Source organism: Tachysurus fulvidraco, chromosome 2 (genome assembly GCF_022655615.1).
Source record: "Tachysurus fulvidraco isolate hzauxx_2018 chromosome 2, HZAU_PFXX_2.0, whole genome shotgun sequence".
Taxonomy (NCBI): domain Eukaryota; kingdom Metazoa; phylum Chordata; class Actinopteri; order Siluriformes; family Bagridae; genus Tachysurus; species Tachysurus fulvidraco.
In genome coordinates this window covers 16,911,876-16,928,561 of record NC_062519.1, presented here as the reverse complement: position 1 = coordinate 16,928,561, position 16,686 = coordinate 16,911,876, and the positions used below count along the sequence as shown (strand labels likewise).

At 42.4% G+C, this 16,686-nt stretch overlaps 2 protein-coding genes across 5 annotated transcripts in view; one reads left to right on the top strand and one right to left on the bottom strand.

Moving 5' to 3' along the window:
- Window positions 1-89: 89 nt before the first annotated feature.
- Window positions 90-9,405, bottom strand: rab7a (RAB7a, member RAS oncogene family). Of its 2 annotated transcripts, none has more exons than XM_027155820.2 (6): window positions 9,083-9,405; window positions 2,536-2,599; window positions 1,997-2,123; window positions 1,312-1,530; window positions 817-945; window positions 90-703 (listed from the first exon to the last, which is right to left on the bottom strand). In XM_027155820.2, the coding sequence occupies exons 2-6, from the start codon at window positions 2,586-2,588 to the stop codon at window positions 608-610; spliced, it is 624 nt and encodes a 207-aa protein (XP_027011621.1). In that variant the 5' UTR covers window positions 2,589-2,599; window positions 9,083-9,405; the 3' UTR covers window positions 90-607. The 2 variants fall into 2 exon arrangements, with proteins under 2 accessions (XP_027011621.1, XP_047665579.1); XM_047809623.1 differs by lacking the exon at window positions 9,083-9,405 and adding an exon at window positions 3,872-4,027.
- Window positions 9,406-13,853: 4,448 nt separating this feature from the next.
- Window positions 13,854-16,686, top strand: part of tmf1 (TATA element modulatory factor 1) — an 11,861-nt gene continuing 9,028 nt past the window's right edge. The window contains exons 1-3 of one of the 3 annotated variants that reach the window (XM_027155793.2): window positions 13,854-14,357; window positions 14,852-15,001; window positions 15,326-16,614. In XM_027155793.2, the coding sequence (XP_027011594.1) occupies window positions 14,860-15,001; window positions 15,326-16,614 (1,431 nt within the window). In that variant the 5' untranslated portion in view covers window positions 13,854-14,357; window positions 14,852-14,859. The remainder of the gene's footprint in view (window positions 14,358-14,851; window positions 15,002-15,325; window positions 16,615-16,686) is intronic. The other 2 variants (XM_027155794.2, XM_027155795.2) reach the window with 2 other exon arrangements.

Here is a 16,686-nt window from a genome sequence, read left to right as displayed (position 1 = left end):
GAAAAGCAAATAAAGCAAAACAGCATGCTTTGTAGGAGATGGACGCTGTGACACGTCAAGCCTCCCGTCGAACCAGAGAGAGCAGACAGTCCCGATATCAACACAGAGCTTTAATCAATCGGTAGATTACACAGCCCAATCAATCTGCATTACATCTTACAGGTTCCAGTTAACAAGGTGGTGGTGTATGTATAAAAAAAAAGTCTGAGAAAGCATTCAAGTGTTGAGAGTTTCAGAAGGAACAGAAAGAGAGAGAATGAGTGTGAGTGAAAACTGCAAGTCTGAAGAAGGGTTGACAAGAATATAGTTAAAAGAGCTACTATTGAGGGCCTGAAATTACTTGTGCACCAAAACACTTTCTTCATTATGTCTTCATGTAAAGCCCATTGAGCACTGCTGTGTGTGTGTATGTGTGTGACTGAGTGCAAATTGTATAGGGTATATTCTAGAAGAGGAAGCCTGCCTGCTCTATGAAGGCCAGTGATTACATTGAGGGAAAAGTGGAAAGAGAGAGGGAAAGATAGAGAGAGGCAGATGTGTAAAGAAGGAAAAGGAGGAACAAGGCCAGAGAGGGTGGAGGGTGATCAGTAGCGCCCCCTGTACATCTTCAGCAGCTGCAGCTCTCCGGTGATTGCTTGGCTCTCTCGTTTCTGTCCAGCTTGATCGGCTCTGGGAATTCGTTGTACAACTCCACCTCGGTTTCCTGGAGGAGAGGAAACAGGTAAAAACGGATGCATCACTAAAAACGGATGCATCACGGCATGACAAAGTTTATTACTGAAGGAATTTTGTCCACTAGGGGGTGTAATTGTGTACCTGTTTGAGTGCGTTGCGTGCGATGGTCTGGAAAGCTTGTTCTACGTTGATGGCCTCCTTTGCGCTGGTCTCAAAGTAGGGGATGTTATTCTTGCTCTGGCACCAGGCTTGTGCTCGCTTAGTGGTTACCTGACAGACGCAGAGTAACAGAAGACAGGTGACGGACCCATTCTTTTCCACCTTCACACATGAATCTCTGCCTTTTATCCTACATGTTTTACAGCCTCGCTAAAAAACTTCAGTTCCCCAGTGCCAACACTTTGTAAGAGACAGAACTAAACTGTGTATTTTCACATTAATTGGGTGGTGAGCGGCTCATTTAAAAAAAAAAAAAAAAAAAAACTAAACTAAAACCCCAGTGAAGTTCCCCATAGAGAAGTCAAACACAAATTTATAGTCACGTGACCTCCACGGATTCTTGTGAAGTTCCCACACTGATAACGTGTGTGATATAAAACACAACCTAGGCCCAGGTTCCCTTCCTGAAGCACACACCTGCCTATTCTCCAGGTCGATTTTGTTGCCGAGCACTACGAAGGGGAAGTTCTCAGGGTCACGAGGGCTGGCCTGGATCAGAAACTCGTCCCTCCAGCTGTCCAGTGTCTTGAACGTGTTCGGTGCCGTGACGTCGAAGACGAGCACGCAGCAGTCTGCACCGCGGTAGAATGCCACGCCCAGAGACTGGAAACGCTCCTGACCGGCTGTGTCCCAAATCTGCAGGAAAAAAAAACATCAGAACAATAATGGTTGTTCTAACATCTGAGCTTGTTGTGGGTCTGAAACAAACCTGCATGCTGATGTCTCAGGTGAACCGCAACACCATTAGCCTGGTATTTAAACGATTTCAATTGTACAGATAAGTACATAGAATACGTGATCACGGTACGTGCCACTATTCAATACAGTGTTTACAGTGTTTATAAAGAACAAAAACAACAACTGTACTGCTTTGTGCATCACTCCTGTGTACTGCTAGTTCTTCAGCTGATGTTTTGTTTGGGTCTCTAACTAACCTGCACCTGCATGTGGTCAACTGATACTCATGTCAGTTCCTCAAACGCCTTGAGACACTGGATTAAAAAGCCATGTAAACAAATGCAAACTTTATCCGTATCCAAATCCATTTTATTCTCTGTGTGTAAGCAAATTTATTAGTACGAGTGTGCGAGACTCTCCGTACCTGCATTGTGACGAGCCGATCGTCCACCATCACCTCTTTTGTCAGGAAGTCGGCGCCTATTGTAGCTTTGTATTGATTGCTAAACTTCTTGTTCACGTACTGGTTCATCAGAGAGGTCTTTCCCACTCTACAACACACACACACACACACACACATTTAGGAAAAAGAGGAACTGAAAGCTCTGAGCTCTTTTACATATAAACATGCATGATTAACCAACAATAAAAACGTGATTAACTAGCACTTGAATCGTGTCTGATGATATTGTTGGTGTATCTCTGATGAATTGAGATCTATTTGTCTGTGTGTGTGTTGATTTACTATACTATCCATACTATCTTTTAACTACACGTGCACCGTGTTCTCTTGAAGGGTTGCATGTTCTTGTCCTCACTATTGTTTCCTTGCAAAGCCAATATAAATATGACCAAGAAACACAACTGTCTATGCAAACGTCTAACTTTGCAGTGTCTCAAATCGCATACTTGTGCACCGTTTTTCTGTGTGATATAGTTCGAGATCTCAGAGCCGATGCTCACCCCGAGTCCCCGAGGATGATCACTTTGAGCAGAACTTTCTTCCTCGATGTCATTGTGTCAGGAGCTAAAGGAAAGATGAGAAGATGACTGAGGTCACAATCAGGAAGAACATCATCTGGTCTTCTTGACATAAGTGGTAAGCAAAACGTTAGATATAGATTTCAGGCTGAATGTTTTCTGGGTGCTTTCATTTAGGGGTTTGGGGTGTGAAAAAAACAAAAACAAAAAAAACAAACACAGGGCAGAGCTGCACTATTGCATGGGTTTGCTTCAGACTGCAAGCCTTACCACACAATTCTGACTAGTTTTATTCATATTATATTTGTAATCGAGCTAATAACCCGACTAACACCCAGTCACACTTGGACTACTCACGTGTGGAAAACACTGCTTAGAGACAGAAGTGAAACATAATGACTAAAAAAAGAAGAGATTAATCGTATGATACGAGGCTCAAATATAAGCTCAATTCATAGTGACATAAAACAGAGCTGTTTGAGAAGCAAGTTAAAGGCTTTCGGATTAGAGATCATCTTAACAATGTCACATTAACATTATTTCCTGTCGTGTTTCTCCTGTCTGGACAATGCCGATGGCAACGTGTGAAAAAATTAAAGTGAATTTACTCCTACTTTTAATACCGGAGTTTAACCTTCGACAAAAAGACGTAGGAGACGTTTTAAAACGTTTCTCAGCACAGAGGGTGCGAGACATAAATGTGTCGATTAATGTCCATCTTGAAAATAAATCGGATAAATACGATTACCTGTTTAATCCAGAAAACAGAACGAAGATGTGGATATGTAACTGTGTGAAGATGCAAAGTTTTAAAGGCCGAATTACTCGATTAGTATACGGTTGATATATTCCTGTGTGACTTTAGCCTGAGACATAAAAAAGCACCATGATCATAACCGGTTTGCCTAGAAAACAGAAAGTGAAACTCGAGCAAATAAAGCAACTAACATTCGTTTTAAACACACATGCTTGGGTGGGCTGCCTGCACGTTCTGTTAAAGGCTATGAGATGTTTATCGTATTATTCGTACCGTCGGAAGATCCTGAGATTTTCCTTTTGATGTTTCCACAGAACCCAGTTATGTTAATGATGGTGGAATAGGTCTAGATCACGGTCATTTTTGTTCATCTAGTAATACAAAGTACAACAGGATCGAGCGATATCAGACGCCACTATTAGAGCGTTTATGATGAGTGTAAATGAGCGGCTTAATGGTCAAACTCCAGAGGAATCATTTTACTCAACATCCACAAAATAAGAAGAAAAAAATAATAAAAAAAAAAGCACAGGCAGTCGTAAGTAGTGGTGGTGTACTAACCTGAGATGCTCTTGGAGGAGAAAAAGCATAGTGTAAATGTCTTATAACGTTAATATCAAGGTCATAGCGCCTGGCCTAGCGTACTGGATGTGGCAAACAGGGGTCTCTTAGTCCTGTAGCATGATCAACAAAAGTGGACTTCTGTGAATGCAGACAGCTGCTGCAGTGACTCAGTGCTGACGGGGCTGAACACGACGCCATTACAAGGAAAACACTCATCACTGTTTTCCTGCACTAAACTTTGAACTAGTCATGTGTTCTCGCTTACTTTCTCCGTCTGAAGTCACGAGGGATCGTGTGAGCATGCTCACCTCACTCTCTCACACACACACAGCAGAGGACTGCTGTAAATGGAAACCGACTTGTATGCCGTCAACCTCCAGCACCCGAAAGTGGGAACAGACTGTAAATACTCGTTTAGCGGAGTGAACAGTGTGTCCCACATTGCAGACAATCCAACGGTGAAAACAAACTAGGGAGTACATGTTTCAAAACACAGAGGTCACTTTCACAACACTCACCGGACACGTAATTAGACCTACGACGTAGAAGATGTGCTGCGTTAACTGACAAACCTATACTCTATAGTTTTGCATATGTGTAACTAGTGCATTCTTGTCATCTATAGGAACCAGGACATGTCTCTGATCCTAAGAGAGAAGGAATACATCCGATCTTTAAAGGAAAAAAACAAAAACCAACACCTCGTAAAATACTAGTTTTCAGCTGCGTTTGCAGGGGAATCGGATCCGGTCTCAGGTACATAAACAAACGGGACAAAACCACCTATCTGTGTGAAAATATCAGAATTCTACATCAAGGCCAAAAACAGAGTCTCAATCTGAACTGAAAAAACCAAGAGCTGTTTTCTCCAACTTCACACCTTGCTCAGCTACAAAGAAAGCTGTACCTTTATCGAAGAGGGTGCGTGTGCTCATGGCTCAGCAAGTCATTTACACTCATACCGACAAAAACATATTTTATTCAAGAACGTCCATCTGAACCTGTATTATAGATAGACACAAACAAACAGAAAGCACTGATGTAGAGTACTCAGAGACGGAAAGTAAACGCAAGAGACACTTGGTTCTAGGTCTGTGTATGAAATTCAAATGTAGCATTTCTTCACAAGTAGTCCACAGCCACTTAACCTCAGGAATCCTTTTCTCTATCAAAAATAGTCGTCACGCTCGTATAAGTCTTCTTCTCAAAGTATTGCCACAAAGTTGGAAACATGAGGCTGTCTACAACGTCTTTGTTCGGAAGGCTCCAAGTACGGCTGTATGAAAGGAAATTATAAAAGTAAAAAAAAATCCTGCATGAAAATAAACTGCTTGCAAAGCAGCTTGCTGAGGAAATGAATTCGGATGCAAAGCTCCAAGGCCCGGGGGCAGTGAATATGAAGCCGGAGCTGAGCGGAGGAACAATACCTGATCACGGACCGAGCTAATCGAATCCAGACGTGCGAGAACGTGGGGAATGGCATCTCCGGCTCGACTGCAGGAGGGCAGCGAAAACTGGGTTGTGAGACATGGATGCGGGGTAAAGAAAATAACCCTGGAGATTCTGCGTGAGATGAAAATCCTGACATGCATGCGCAAACAAAAACTCTTAAGCGCTCGAGGAAGCAGGGGAGTGACAGAAAAACAAGTTTAATGTGCGTCTGACTTTGTCTTTAGGGGCACTAACCCGTCTCCATTCAGGCTGAGATTCTTTTTCAATCTTCATTTTCACAGCATAAGAAAGTAACCTGGCCTACAAATATCAGTTTCACAAGATCACATCATTAATAGATCATTCACAGAACACAAGACTGCACAGAAAACAAAAATCCTAATCAGAGGCGGCACGACGTGGTTTCTTTCTTTTCCGATATCGACACCTGAGCATCAGCTGACATAGATATCCATCTGTTTTTTTAATTGTTTATAATCTGTTGAGCGTAAATGTAAAGAGAATTTTAACTAACGCACCTCACTTGGAAACACACAAAGATAAAAACAGAACAGCTTTTTTTTTCGTTAAATTTTAACACCACACTGTTCTTTTTCCCTCTGATAGCCAAGCCACCACTTTTTGCCCGCGGGTTCAGCCCCATGACAATCCTTGCTATGTGATCTGTCTGATCTCTTTTTTTTTATGCAGTCTTTTCTGTAATCGTCAGGATATACTGTATTGTTAGTATCTGAAAGAGAAAGTGGCAGTGAAGGTATCAGGATCTGATCATACTCGAAATCTCAACCTAGATCTATAAACAACATTCCCTGCATGAAAAGATCAGTAGAGTTGAATGGGGTCTAATTTTACTTTTAAAAAAAAAACTCTCACATCCACCCTCAGATAATAAATGAGGTTAATTATGTAATACGAGTAGAAGAAAATTTCAGCGTTACGGGTAACAGCCGTATTTATCCCGAACGATGTTTCAACTGAAAGTGTTTCACAAACAAACAAAAAAAAAAACCACCTAGCAGCTCGGTGTGCTGGCGCTCGGGTGCTCGGCTGAAGAACTTCACCCGACGTTTTTCAGTTCAAGTGCGAGTGGAGCAAATGCACGGCAGCTTCATGCCAAACTACAGGATTTTGCAGCCAAGTTGCTGGCCCTGAAGTGAAAGCCATTTATTTTCCTTTCTTGCTAAAGGATTAAAAGTGCTGGCCTACTTTATACCACACTACACTCAAACACCCCACTCTAGCACACTAGTGGTTTGATCTGTCAGTAGATGACCTACATCTCTCACAGATTAAAGATGCTAATGTTTCTTAAGAAAATAAAATGACTGCTGTGCTGCTGTTAGTCGTACAAAACACACACACACAAAACTGTACGAGAAACCCTTGAACTCAGACACAAGTGCATCTTTATTACAGGCTGTTCTGCTACAGCAAAATCCATACAGCTAATGATAAGGAAGCTTGCAGTGTGCAGAATGGCATTTAAAGGCTTATTGATTGACAGAAGGAGAGAAACCTTATCGATAGCAGTACTTTTTAGAACGCTTTTACACTTATTTGTCCAAATCAGAGCAAAACACTTCATTTGTTTGTTCACTGGTTTATTTTCCCACTGCGAATAATTCAATGAACACAAGAGCAGGTTTTCACTACACTGTCACTAGTATTATTTTTAAGAGATCTTAGAATACCTGGTATATTTCAAAAGAGTATACAGTGATATAGTTTCTCAAAAATAATATTTTGTCGATCACATCAAGACTCGTTTCAGCAGCTCACGTTTACGAAAAAATAAAGTTAAAAAGCAAGCAAAAATCCGTGGCAGGTTCGTTCTCTCACTACAGTCTCGGGACGATTGTTTTGGGCCTCGGTCGTGTGTAAAGGTGGAGAACCGGAAACACTGAACTTTCTTAGGACTTTTCCACATTAAATCACATGAAATGTTGCCAGTAGACAACCGTTGAAATAAATAAAAGAAACAGGTTCTTTGCCCAAAAGGTAACCAGTAAAGCCTTGTGAAACCCTCAAAAGCATTTACACCACAAACTTCAGTTTACGAAACACTTGGCCTGGAGGAGTTCCTTAAACAAACACCAACACCAAACATGTATCTGTTAAAAAAAGTTTGTCTCTGCACCTCCTAAATCTGCAGTTCCTCAAAAAGACACGTTGTACCGTCTGCCCTCACACACTCACACACACACATACAGGCTTGGTTTCCTTAACACCTGTCCACATGAACGAATAGAAATTTCCTGTAAATCCCAGCCAGGAGGTCCTTTAATGAGCTGATGTATGTCTAAAGCTTGATTTTAGTGCAGTGATGATTGAATAGTACAGTAAACATCCACGTTTATCCACTGGACCAATCTTTCACCCTCACATAAAGACGCACACTCTGGAAAGACAATTCATGACACAAGTTATATTGTTTACAGAGAAACTGAAAAGATTCTGGAGCTAGCTGGTGTCAGATGTCTCGTTTTCCTCATTCCTGTTGACCAGAAATTCAGATTGTGATATCACATTGTGACAGCACCAGTTTAGTGCAGAAGAAATCTAAACAATCTAAAGAGTCATCTCCTAAAAACTTTACAGCAGACTAAAAGAACAGCTTTCCTGACTAATACTAAAGCACCGCTGCATCACTCTTGACACAATGACAGACAGATAAATCCTACCTGATCCTCTATCAGCAGGCAGGTTAACAGCATTTTTCGTACACATGTGAGCATGACCATGAAAGTATTTTTTTTCCCCACCTCGAGTGACTAAACTGGGAACGATCACATGTAATGGGACAAGAGACAAAACTTTGAGTACGAAGACGGAGGAATATAAAAGTGCTCGAGTGCAGCTGTTCATTTCTAAAGTCAGGTTCTTTTGTTTGAGTGTATACTCCTCATACTGCCCTGGGTGTAACCAAACTGGGGTGACTCCATGTTTAATCTGGAACCCATGACACTGGGCAAAGTCGTATCACATGGTACAAAACCACAAAGGAGTGTTTTACCATTAGGTCTGGAAACGGTTGGATGTTCCTCAGCTGAGCATTAGGAGACAGATGATCAGGATCATGAGTTCTCTCTCTCTCACACACACACACCTCCATAGCTTTATTGTGTTTATTGGATGGCTCAGGGCGTGGGCTTCCGCTTTATAAATTCTCATAAACAGCTTATAATAACGTCTTGTCTTGAAACTCACATGTAACTCAAGAATATTAATAAAAAACACTGAGCCGGTGTATTAGGATGTGACGAATGACTCAGTGGTGCGTGATTTAAACATGCAACACGAATAACCATCTCACGATCTTTTAACAAAAAAATACGGTATTTTCTTCTAAATATATAATATAATTTAATAAAAAATATTATGTGGTGTGCGCGCGCACACAAATACGAACGTGTAGATTAGCTCCTCAGCTAACGGTGCTGTCAGTCGGTAACGTTAAACGTCATTAAACATCAGACTTTTTTTTTGGCTCGACGTGACAATTTTCTATTTGGACATTTATTAATGTTAACACCCAAACAGGTCATATAAGCGCCTTGTGCATTCAGCGTAGCTGGAACACTCATCAACCCCCACAGAGATATATTGCTAGTCCTACAAGCTAACTGCTAACTAGCTTGCGGTCTTTTGACACCAAGTTATCATTTCCTGCCGTCGTTACAATGCGTAACAAGCTCGAATTGACACGCTTACCGGAATAATACGCAAGTCGAAATATTTATAGTGAATTACACTCACCTTGGTTCAGAAATAAAACAGAAGTAACGGCGAACGTCGGTAGTGTTTTAGCAAACAAGCTAGCACTAAATGCTAACGCTGACTCCTCTTCGCTGTGTCACTGTTGTTTTGTCGGTTCCTGATTTATTTACAAGTTAAATATTCCTCTACTATGACACTACGTCAGGTTTATCAAATCAATTCGGCTTAATAAACAATTCCCAGAGGCTGCCGCTATTAACCCGCCTGTTTAGACCGAGTGTTGAATAATCTGCGTGTTCTGGCCCGGTCCTATTTCTCTTTTCTTTTCTCTGCTCACTTCCTTCAAAACAAGCCCGAGACAGCAGCATTCCGCGGTCTTGTCCTAAATCGTACCCTGCTCACTACAGCGCAGCACAATATAGAGTGGAACATTATTGTTTCTAGCGTTGAAGTAGTGCATTACATAGTGTATGTGGAGCGGTTTGAGCCGCGGCCCGCGCCGTCATCACGCACGCTGCACCTTTAATAATGAGGGAAATCGCAGTGTGGATTTCAGGGCTTAAGATAATATTTACTCTCCGTGCGCGCGCTTGTCATTCCTGAAGACTTCAGTAATTATTACAACGTATAATAAAGAAAGATGTGTAGTGAAACAAGTGTTTAATGGAAAAGCCAACTTCAGAAACATGCACACATAGAGGACTCTGTCTGTCTGTCTGTCTGTCTGTCTGTCTCTCTCTCTCTCTCTCTCTCTTCCTGTCTGTCTCTCTCTCTCTCTCTCTCTCTCTCTCTGTCTCTCTTTCTCTCTCTGTCTGTCTGTCTCTCTCTCTGTCTGTCTCTCTCTCTCTCTCTCTCTCTCTCTCTTCCTGTCTGTCTGTCTGTCTCTCTCTCTGTCTCTCTTTCTCTCTCTGTCTGTCTGTCTCTCTCTCTGTCTGTCTGTCTCTCTCTCTGTCTGTCTGTCTCTCTCTCCCACACTCTCTGCCTCTCTCTCTACCCCCCCTCTCTGTCTGTCTGTCTGTCTCTCTCTCTTTCTCTGTCTGTCTGTCTATCTCTCTCTGTCTGTCTCTCTCTCTCTGTCTGTCTGTCTCTCTGCCTCTCTCTCCCACACTCTCTGCCTCTCTCTCTCCCTCCCACACTCTCTCTCTCTCTCCCACTCTCTCTCTCTCTCTCTCTCTGCCTCTCTCTCTCTCTCTCCCACACTCTCTCTCTCTCTCTCTCTCTCTCTCTCTCTCTCTCTCTCTCTCTCTCTCTCTCTGTCTGAACATCACGGGGTCAGACTTGTCGCGTATGAGACTAAGGTCCCTGCGTGTTGTCAATCACCTCCTACACCGCTGGAGATCTGCACTAACATCAGACGAGCGTGTTCGGATGCTGGACTATCAACACACAGAGGTTGGTTCTGCAGATTATGAACCCTTTCACCAGCTGAACATCCTCCAGCTCCTGACCTCGACGGGTGTGAGGGCCCCCTTCTGGAGCGCCGGAGTGAAGGGGAGATGGACTTTGGGTCAGTGACAAATAAGCTGCTCTACAGAGCCTGTGTTAAGGTTTTAAATAAGAAAAAGCTGAGTGGGAGGGTAGACACCCCATGGGGCAGAGTTTTGGGTTTTAATGCTGATATTAAACCAGAGTGGAGGGCACTGTACAAACCACTGTTACCAAAAAGAGCTGCTGACCTCCAGTGGAGGATTGTACATGGTATTATCTCTGTGAACTCTTTTATTTCTGTTTTAAACAGTGCTATTGCACATGACTGAACAGTTTTTCATGTTTTTATTCACTGCTCCAGGTTGCAGTCACTGTTTTTGTTTTTACGGAGCGTTTTAAGGTCGTTTTATGTTGATTTTACTGTTCAGTGATTTATTTTTAGTTTTAAATACGTTAGGAAACACAGGTTCTGGTGCCAACTGGTTAACTTTATCCTCGGTCAAGTGAAGATGGCAATATACCTGAGCTGGAAAAAAACAGATTGCACAGAACACTGACTGTGAAGCCACAAAAATGTTAAAATCAAGAATTTCAATTGAATTTAATTTTTAGATGTGTTAAATGTGTGTGGTGTTGGGAGAATGCTTTGTGCTCTGTCGAAGAAGGAGAACTAAACTTTGCACCAGAATTAATCTAATCACTCATGTTTTACTCAATTATGAAACCATCTTAACACGTATTTATTTTGTTTGTTTTTTTGTTTATTTATTTATTAAGCCACCCTGAATTTCTTTTTGTTTATTTATTTATTAAGCCACCCTGAATTTCACCCTGAATGTGACTTGTGTAAATAAAGTGTTGTAAAAAGTAAAATAAAAATAAAAATAAAATAAATAAAAAAATCTCTCTCTCTCTCTGTCCTCTCTTTCTATCTCTCGTTCAATTAGGTATTGTATACATAATATGATCTTTTTAAAAGTGGAAATGACTCAAAACAGAATCACAAAATGACGATGTGACGTGACATACGGCGACCCATACTCAGAATTCGTTCTCTGCATTTGACCCATCCAAAGTGCACACACACAGCAGTGAACACACACCCGGAGCAGTGGGCAGCCATTTATGCTGCGGCGCCCGGGGAGCAGTTGGGGCGTTCGGTGCCTTGCTCAAGGGCACCTCAGTCGTGGCCAGCCCGAGACTCGAACCCACAACCTTAGGATGACGAGTCAGACTCGCTATCTTAAGTAAAAGTCCACATAGTGTAACTGACCACACCAGTGATTCCCCTGCTTCAACACACCTCAAGAAGAGTCAAGAAGCTTTTTATTGTCATTTCAACCATATATAGCTGTTGCAGTACACAGTGAAATGAGACAACGTTTCTCCAGGATCAAGGTGCTACATAAAACAAAGACAGGGCTAAGGACATGTAAGTAGTCTTAGCCACATAAAGTGCAACTGTGCAACCTGGTGCAAACAGTGCAGGACAAGACAAGCAAGACAGTGCAGGACAAAAGACAGTGCAGGACAAAAAACAGTGCAGACATTAAGTTACAAGACAATACAAAAAGTACAAAAAATGCAATACACAAAAGACAATAAACAGTAACAGAAACAGCGCCGACCGACCGGTGTAAATACTGAATGTTCAAACAGTATTTTGTGCAGTAAAAGAATGAACAGCAGCAGGTTCTTAGCAGCAGGTCCTTTGGATTATATATGGAGTTGTGCAAAAAACAGCAGATGACTGAGATATTGTCCAATATGTGCAAAAACAGCAGAAAAGTGTGCAAAACAGTGTGTGTGTTTTGTGAGGGTCTGTGCAGTCCATACAGATGATGTGTGTGTATGTTGTGCTCAGTATAGTACAGTTCGGTTATTGAGAAGTCTGATGGCTTGTGGGAAGAAACTGTTACGCAGTCTGGTCGTGAGGGCCCGAATGCTTCGGTACCTTTTTCCAGACGGCAGGAGGGTGAAGAGTGTGTGTGAGGGGTGTGTGGGGTCATTGACAATGCTGTTGCCTTTGCGGACGCAGCGTGTGGTGTAAGTGTCCATACCTGAGCCCATGAATCAGTTTATTAACCCTCAATCCTATATTGTAGTGAGTGTGTTACAGAGAAGGGAAAAAGAAATGAAGGTGAATTAGTGTCCTCTGTAGGTGAAATGTTGTAACGGTGTGCTCACCCAGATTAACATGCACCTAAACATTAATATGAACGAATATTTGTTCAATGTTATTCTGTGGATATTCTTGGTGCATTTGTTGGAATGCCTTGATGCGTAACACTGGTGACGTTATTGAAATGTGTGGATAATTGTGTGGTGTTTAGTTAGGGTTAAAGGACAATATATTGACATATCTTGATACTTTAGTAGTTTTATTTTCCTTTCATATCTCATCTGCCTGCACCACAGAGATGTTAAAGCCTCTAGTGAAGCAGTACTTTTAGCTGCTGTATTTGATGAATGAAATGGTTCATGAGTGTGTTGTTTTACACCGGATATAAAGTGCAGTTTTAATGGATTACTGCAAATTATCTGTGAGATATTTAATAGTCATGTAATACCCTAATTTTTACAGATGGATCCCGTTAGAGGCCACAGCGAATCATCAGTTTCCACCTAACTCTATCCTCTGTACTCTCCACTCTTGACCAATTACAGTACCTTCATGTCCTCTTTCAACACATCCAAATATCTCCACTTTGCCCTTCCTCTTGACCTCTTACTTGGCAGCTCCATCTCCAACATCCTACTACCAACATAACCATCTCCCTCTTCTGCCTTGTGTCTTTTTCACACTGCTACAGTCTCTAACCCATACAGCATAGCTGATCTCACTTCTTCTACATCTTTAAGTACTGCATATATACTTTAGAATTGTTTTAATTCCCTTCTCTCAAAATCTAACATGCATAAAGTATATCATGCTTTTTTTTTTGCCTATATCACGCATTTTAATTTTGCCTGTATATACTTTTCCTAGTTTGATTATTCCTCATTTTGTCTTCTTCTTCTTCTTCTTCTTCTTCTTCTTCTTCTTCTTCTTCTTCCTCCTCCTCTTCTTCATCTTCTTCTTCCTCCTCCTCCCCTTCTTCTTCTTCTTCTTCTTCCTCTTCCTCGTCCTCCTCCTCTTCTTCATCTTCTTCTTCCTCCTCCTCCTCTTCTTCTTCTTCTTCTTCTTCCTCTTCCTCCTCTTCTTCTTCTTTCTTCTCCTCCTCCTCTTCTTCTTTTACTTATTATGAGCATGATTATGAAGGATTAATTATTATTATTATTATTATTATTATTATTATTATTATTATTATTATTATTATTATTATTATTATTATTAGGAACTGACGCGCAATGTCTTGTGGGCGGGGTTATGGATGACGCAGTTGTTTGGTGCTACGTGGACCGGAAGTAGAAGCGTAGCGACTCACCAGCCCTGGACTTGAGATGTAACTCCAAAACAAACCAGGAGCCGAGAGTTTACAGCTCACCGCTGAACACAATGTCGGAATGACGCCTCGTTGTTTGTTATGATTCTATACGACAAAGGATTTGGGCATTATCCAGTCTGAGGTGTAATGACAAAAATCCGTATTTCTGTCGAGTTAGTTAGCCGGTTAGCATGCTAACAGTGACGACTTAGCCGCTTAGCCGCTTAGCTTAACGTGACAGTTCGCTGTAGCTTCAGCTTTGTATATGATACGTGACAATGTGGTTTTAAATACGGTTTTCTGCTGAAAAGCCGAGAGCAAAATGAGTTGGTTCAACGCTTCCCATTTGTCCAGTTTCGCTAAACAAGCTCTGAGCACCGCACAGAAATCCATCGACCGAGTTTTGGATATAAAAGAAGAGGATCAGTGGGGCGACGCCATCACACCTAGTTTAGACGGTGGGTTTACATTTATTAAGTTCAGTCGTTAGTTCATTTACAGTCTGAAAACCTTGACTGAAGACACATGTATATTTATCGTCAGGATTACATCCAGCCGTCAACACCCAGGGAGCCAATAGACCACATCTGTGACCCTTCAGTTTCCTTGATGAATAAATAATTACACACAATTTTCAAAAACTTTTATGTGTCTTGTCTAGAGCAATAACTTTTACTAGAGCAATAACTTTTTTTGTTTTATTTACACAGTTTCTTTTCTTACTTTCTCATAGCTGGTCAGACTCAACAGCAATTTTTCCTCATGGTGGTTTTGGACAGATTTTTGTAATGGCATATTATTTTGACCTATTGACATATTGCTAGTATGGTACCGATTGACATACTTCATTAAATTGTGAGGGGAAATTTGAATCCTAAAGCAGAAAACATGTATGGTGATAAGTGTCCAACATTCTATTCCATATGCTTTCAAAAAACTTTATTCTACTCAGGATAGTGGATGAAACTGTGGGACTTCATCTTGATTTGCATGAGGTTTGCATATTTGAGTCATCCGTCCTCACACAAAATACAGGAATTAAATCTGTACCGGGACACCATGTCATCGTCGGGCAACTTGCAGACACACATTCACAGATGGGGTAATTTCTCATAACCAGTCTACCTACTTAAGTGTTTTAGGGGTTTTGAGTAAACCAGAGATTCCAGGGGAAACCTGGACAGACAAGAAAAACGTGAGAAATTCTGATGAGGCCTGAGCTCTGGACCAGACTGTGGATCCTGGAGCTGTGAGGCTGCTGGAACAAATTAGTGTTTAAAATGCACAGTATATACCGAAATCTCTGATATTCATGACATATTGAAAATGGAAACAAATTTGATCTTTGTTTTAAAGAGATGTGTATTCTGATATATTTTTTTTTGACATTTCTTTGATTTTTGTTTCTTCGTCTTTTCCCCCCCAGATGTACAGAGTAAGCCAGAGTCCACAGGATGGGGGATGAACCAGTGGGATTCTCCTTCAGAGGAATGCCCAAAGACCCTCACTCTTTCATCTGAGGCCATCACTAAACCTGTCACTCGCACCGTGGTTGATGAAACAGAGAGTTTCTTCAGTGCCTTCTTGTCTCCTGGGGACGGGCAGCCGGTCAAGAAGTCTACGGTGGTGTCCGTGGCGCCGACCAAATCCTACCGCCGACTGCAGGAGAACTCAGAAAATGAGACGCATCCATCTGCCATGGATGACGTAGACTCTTCCACACTTTCTCAGGAAGAGCCGAGTAAACAAAGCAGTGTACAATTAGCAGAGAACCAGTCAGAGGAGGTGAAGTCAAAAGAAGAAGCTTTATTTCTGGAGGCTGTTCTGGAGCAAACAGAAAATTCAGAGGACACTGAGAGCAAAACAGAGACACAGGATTCCACTTCATGTCCAGAAGTCACACAAGTGGACATGCCTGCGGAGCCTGGATCTGTCGAAAAGGTTGAGAGCTGTGATTCTGCTGAGCCTAAGAGCCCCGGGAAAGACCCTCCCAAAGACGACATGATGGAGTCCAAAGATGTGAAGGCAGAAGACAGGCAGAGCGACACTCCGTCTCCTCCCGTGAGCGCCTTCTCGTCTGGTACCTCCACTACCAGTGACATCGAGGTGCTTGACCATGAGAGCGTCATCAGCGAGAGCTCCGCCAGCTCAAGGCAGGAGACGGCCGAGGTTAAAGCAGGGCTGCACCTAATGCAAGGCTCTTTCCAGCTCCTGTCTGCTTCGACGTGTAGCGATTTCTCACGTCTGGACGACTATCCGAAGCTGACGGAGAGCTGCGGGTCCTCTTCTGACGCCTTCGAGCGCATCGACTCGTTCAGCATGCACTCTTTGGACAGCCGCAGCGTCAGCGAAGTCAACTCGGACGACGAGATCCCCGGTAGCAGAACTCTGGCATCTGTTACCGCCGGAACCAGCCCGCTTCCGGCTCTTCCGGCTCCACAGACCATTCAGGAGCAGGAAGAGGTGGAGGGAGGGATGACTGACTGCTTAAAGGATCACTCAGTGGATGAGATGGAGGAGAGCGGGCGCAGCGCAACGCCGGTGAACTCCGAACAGCCAGAAGAGCTGCTGCAGGAGGAGCAGGAAACCGGGTCACCAGATTTCACTATGTCTAATGAAGGAACTGAACCTGAGGAGTCGCATGACTTGCTGACATCACCCATAACTGAGGAGCAGAAAGGTGCCTCCACCTGCCAGCTCCTGGAGCTACAGAAGGTCTGATTCAGGCATATTATCTGTATTATAGTTTTAGGGGTCGGGGTGTTAGAACAGAATGAATAACGTGGT

Excerpts from the sequence above, each read along its gene's own strand:
- rab7a (XM_027155820.2), bottom strand. The coding sequence starts at position 2,588 with ATGACATCGAGGAAGAAAGTTCTGCTCAAAGTGATCATCCTCGGGGAC. Across the intron at positions 946-1,311 it reads TCGACCTGGAGAATAGGCAG|GTAACCACTAAGCGAGCACA; the intron begins GTGTGTGCTTCA and ends TGCGTCTGTCAG. Across the intron at positions 704-816 it reads CACGCAACGCACTCAAACAG|GAAACCGAGGTGGAGTTGTA; the intron begins GTACACAATTAC and ends CCTCTCCTCCAG.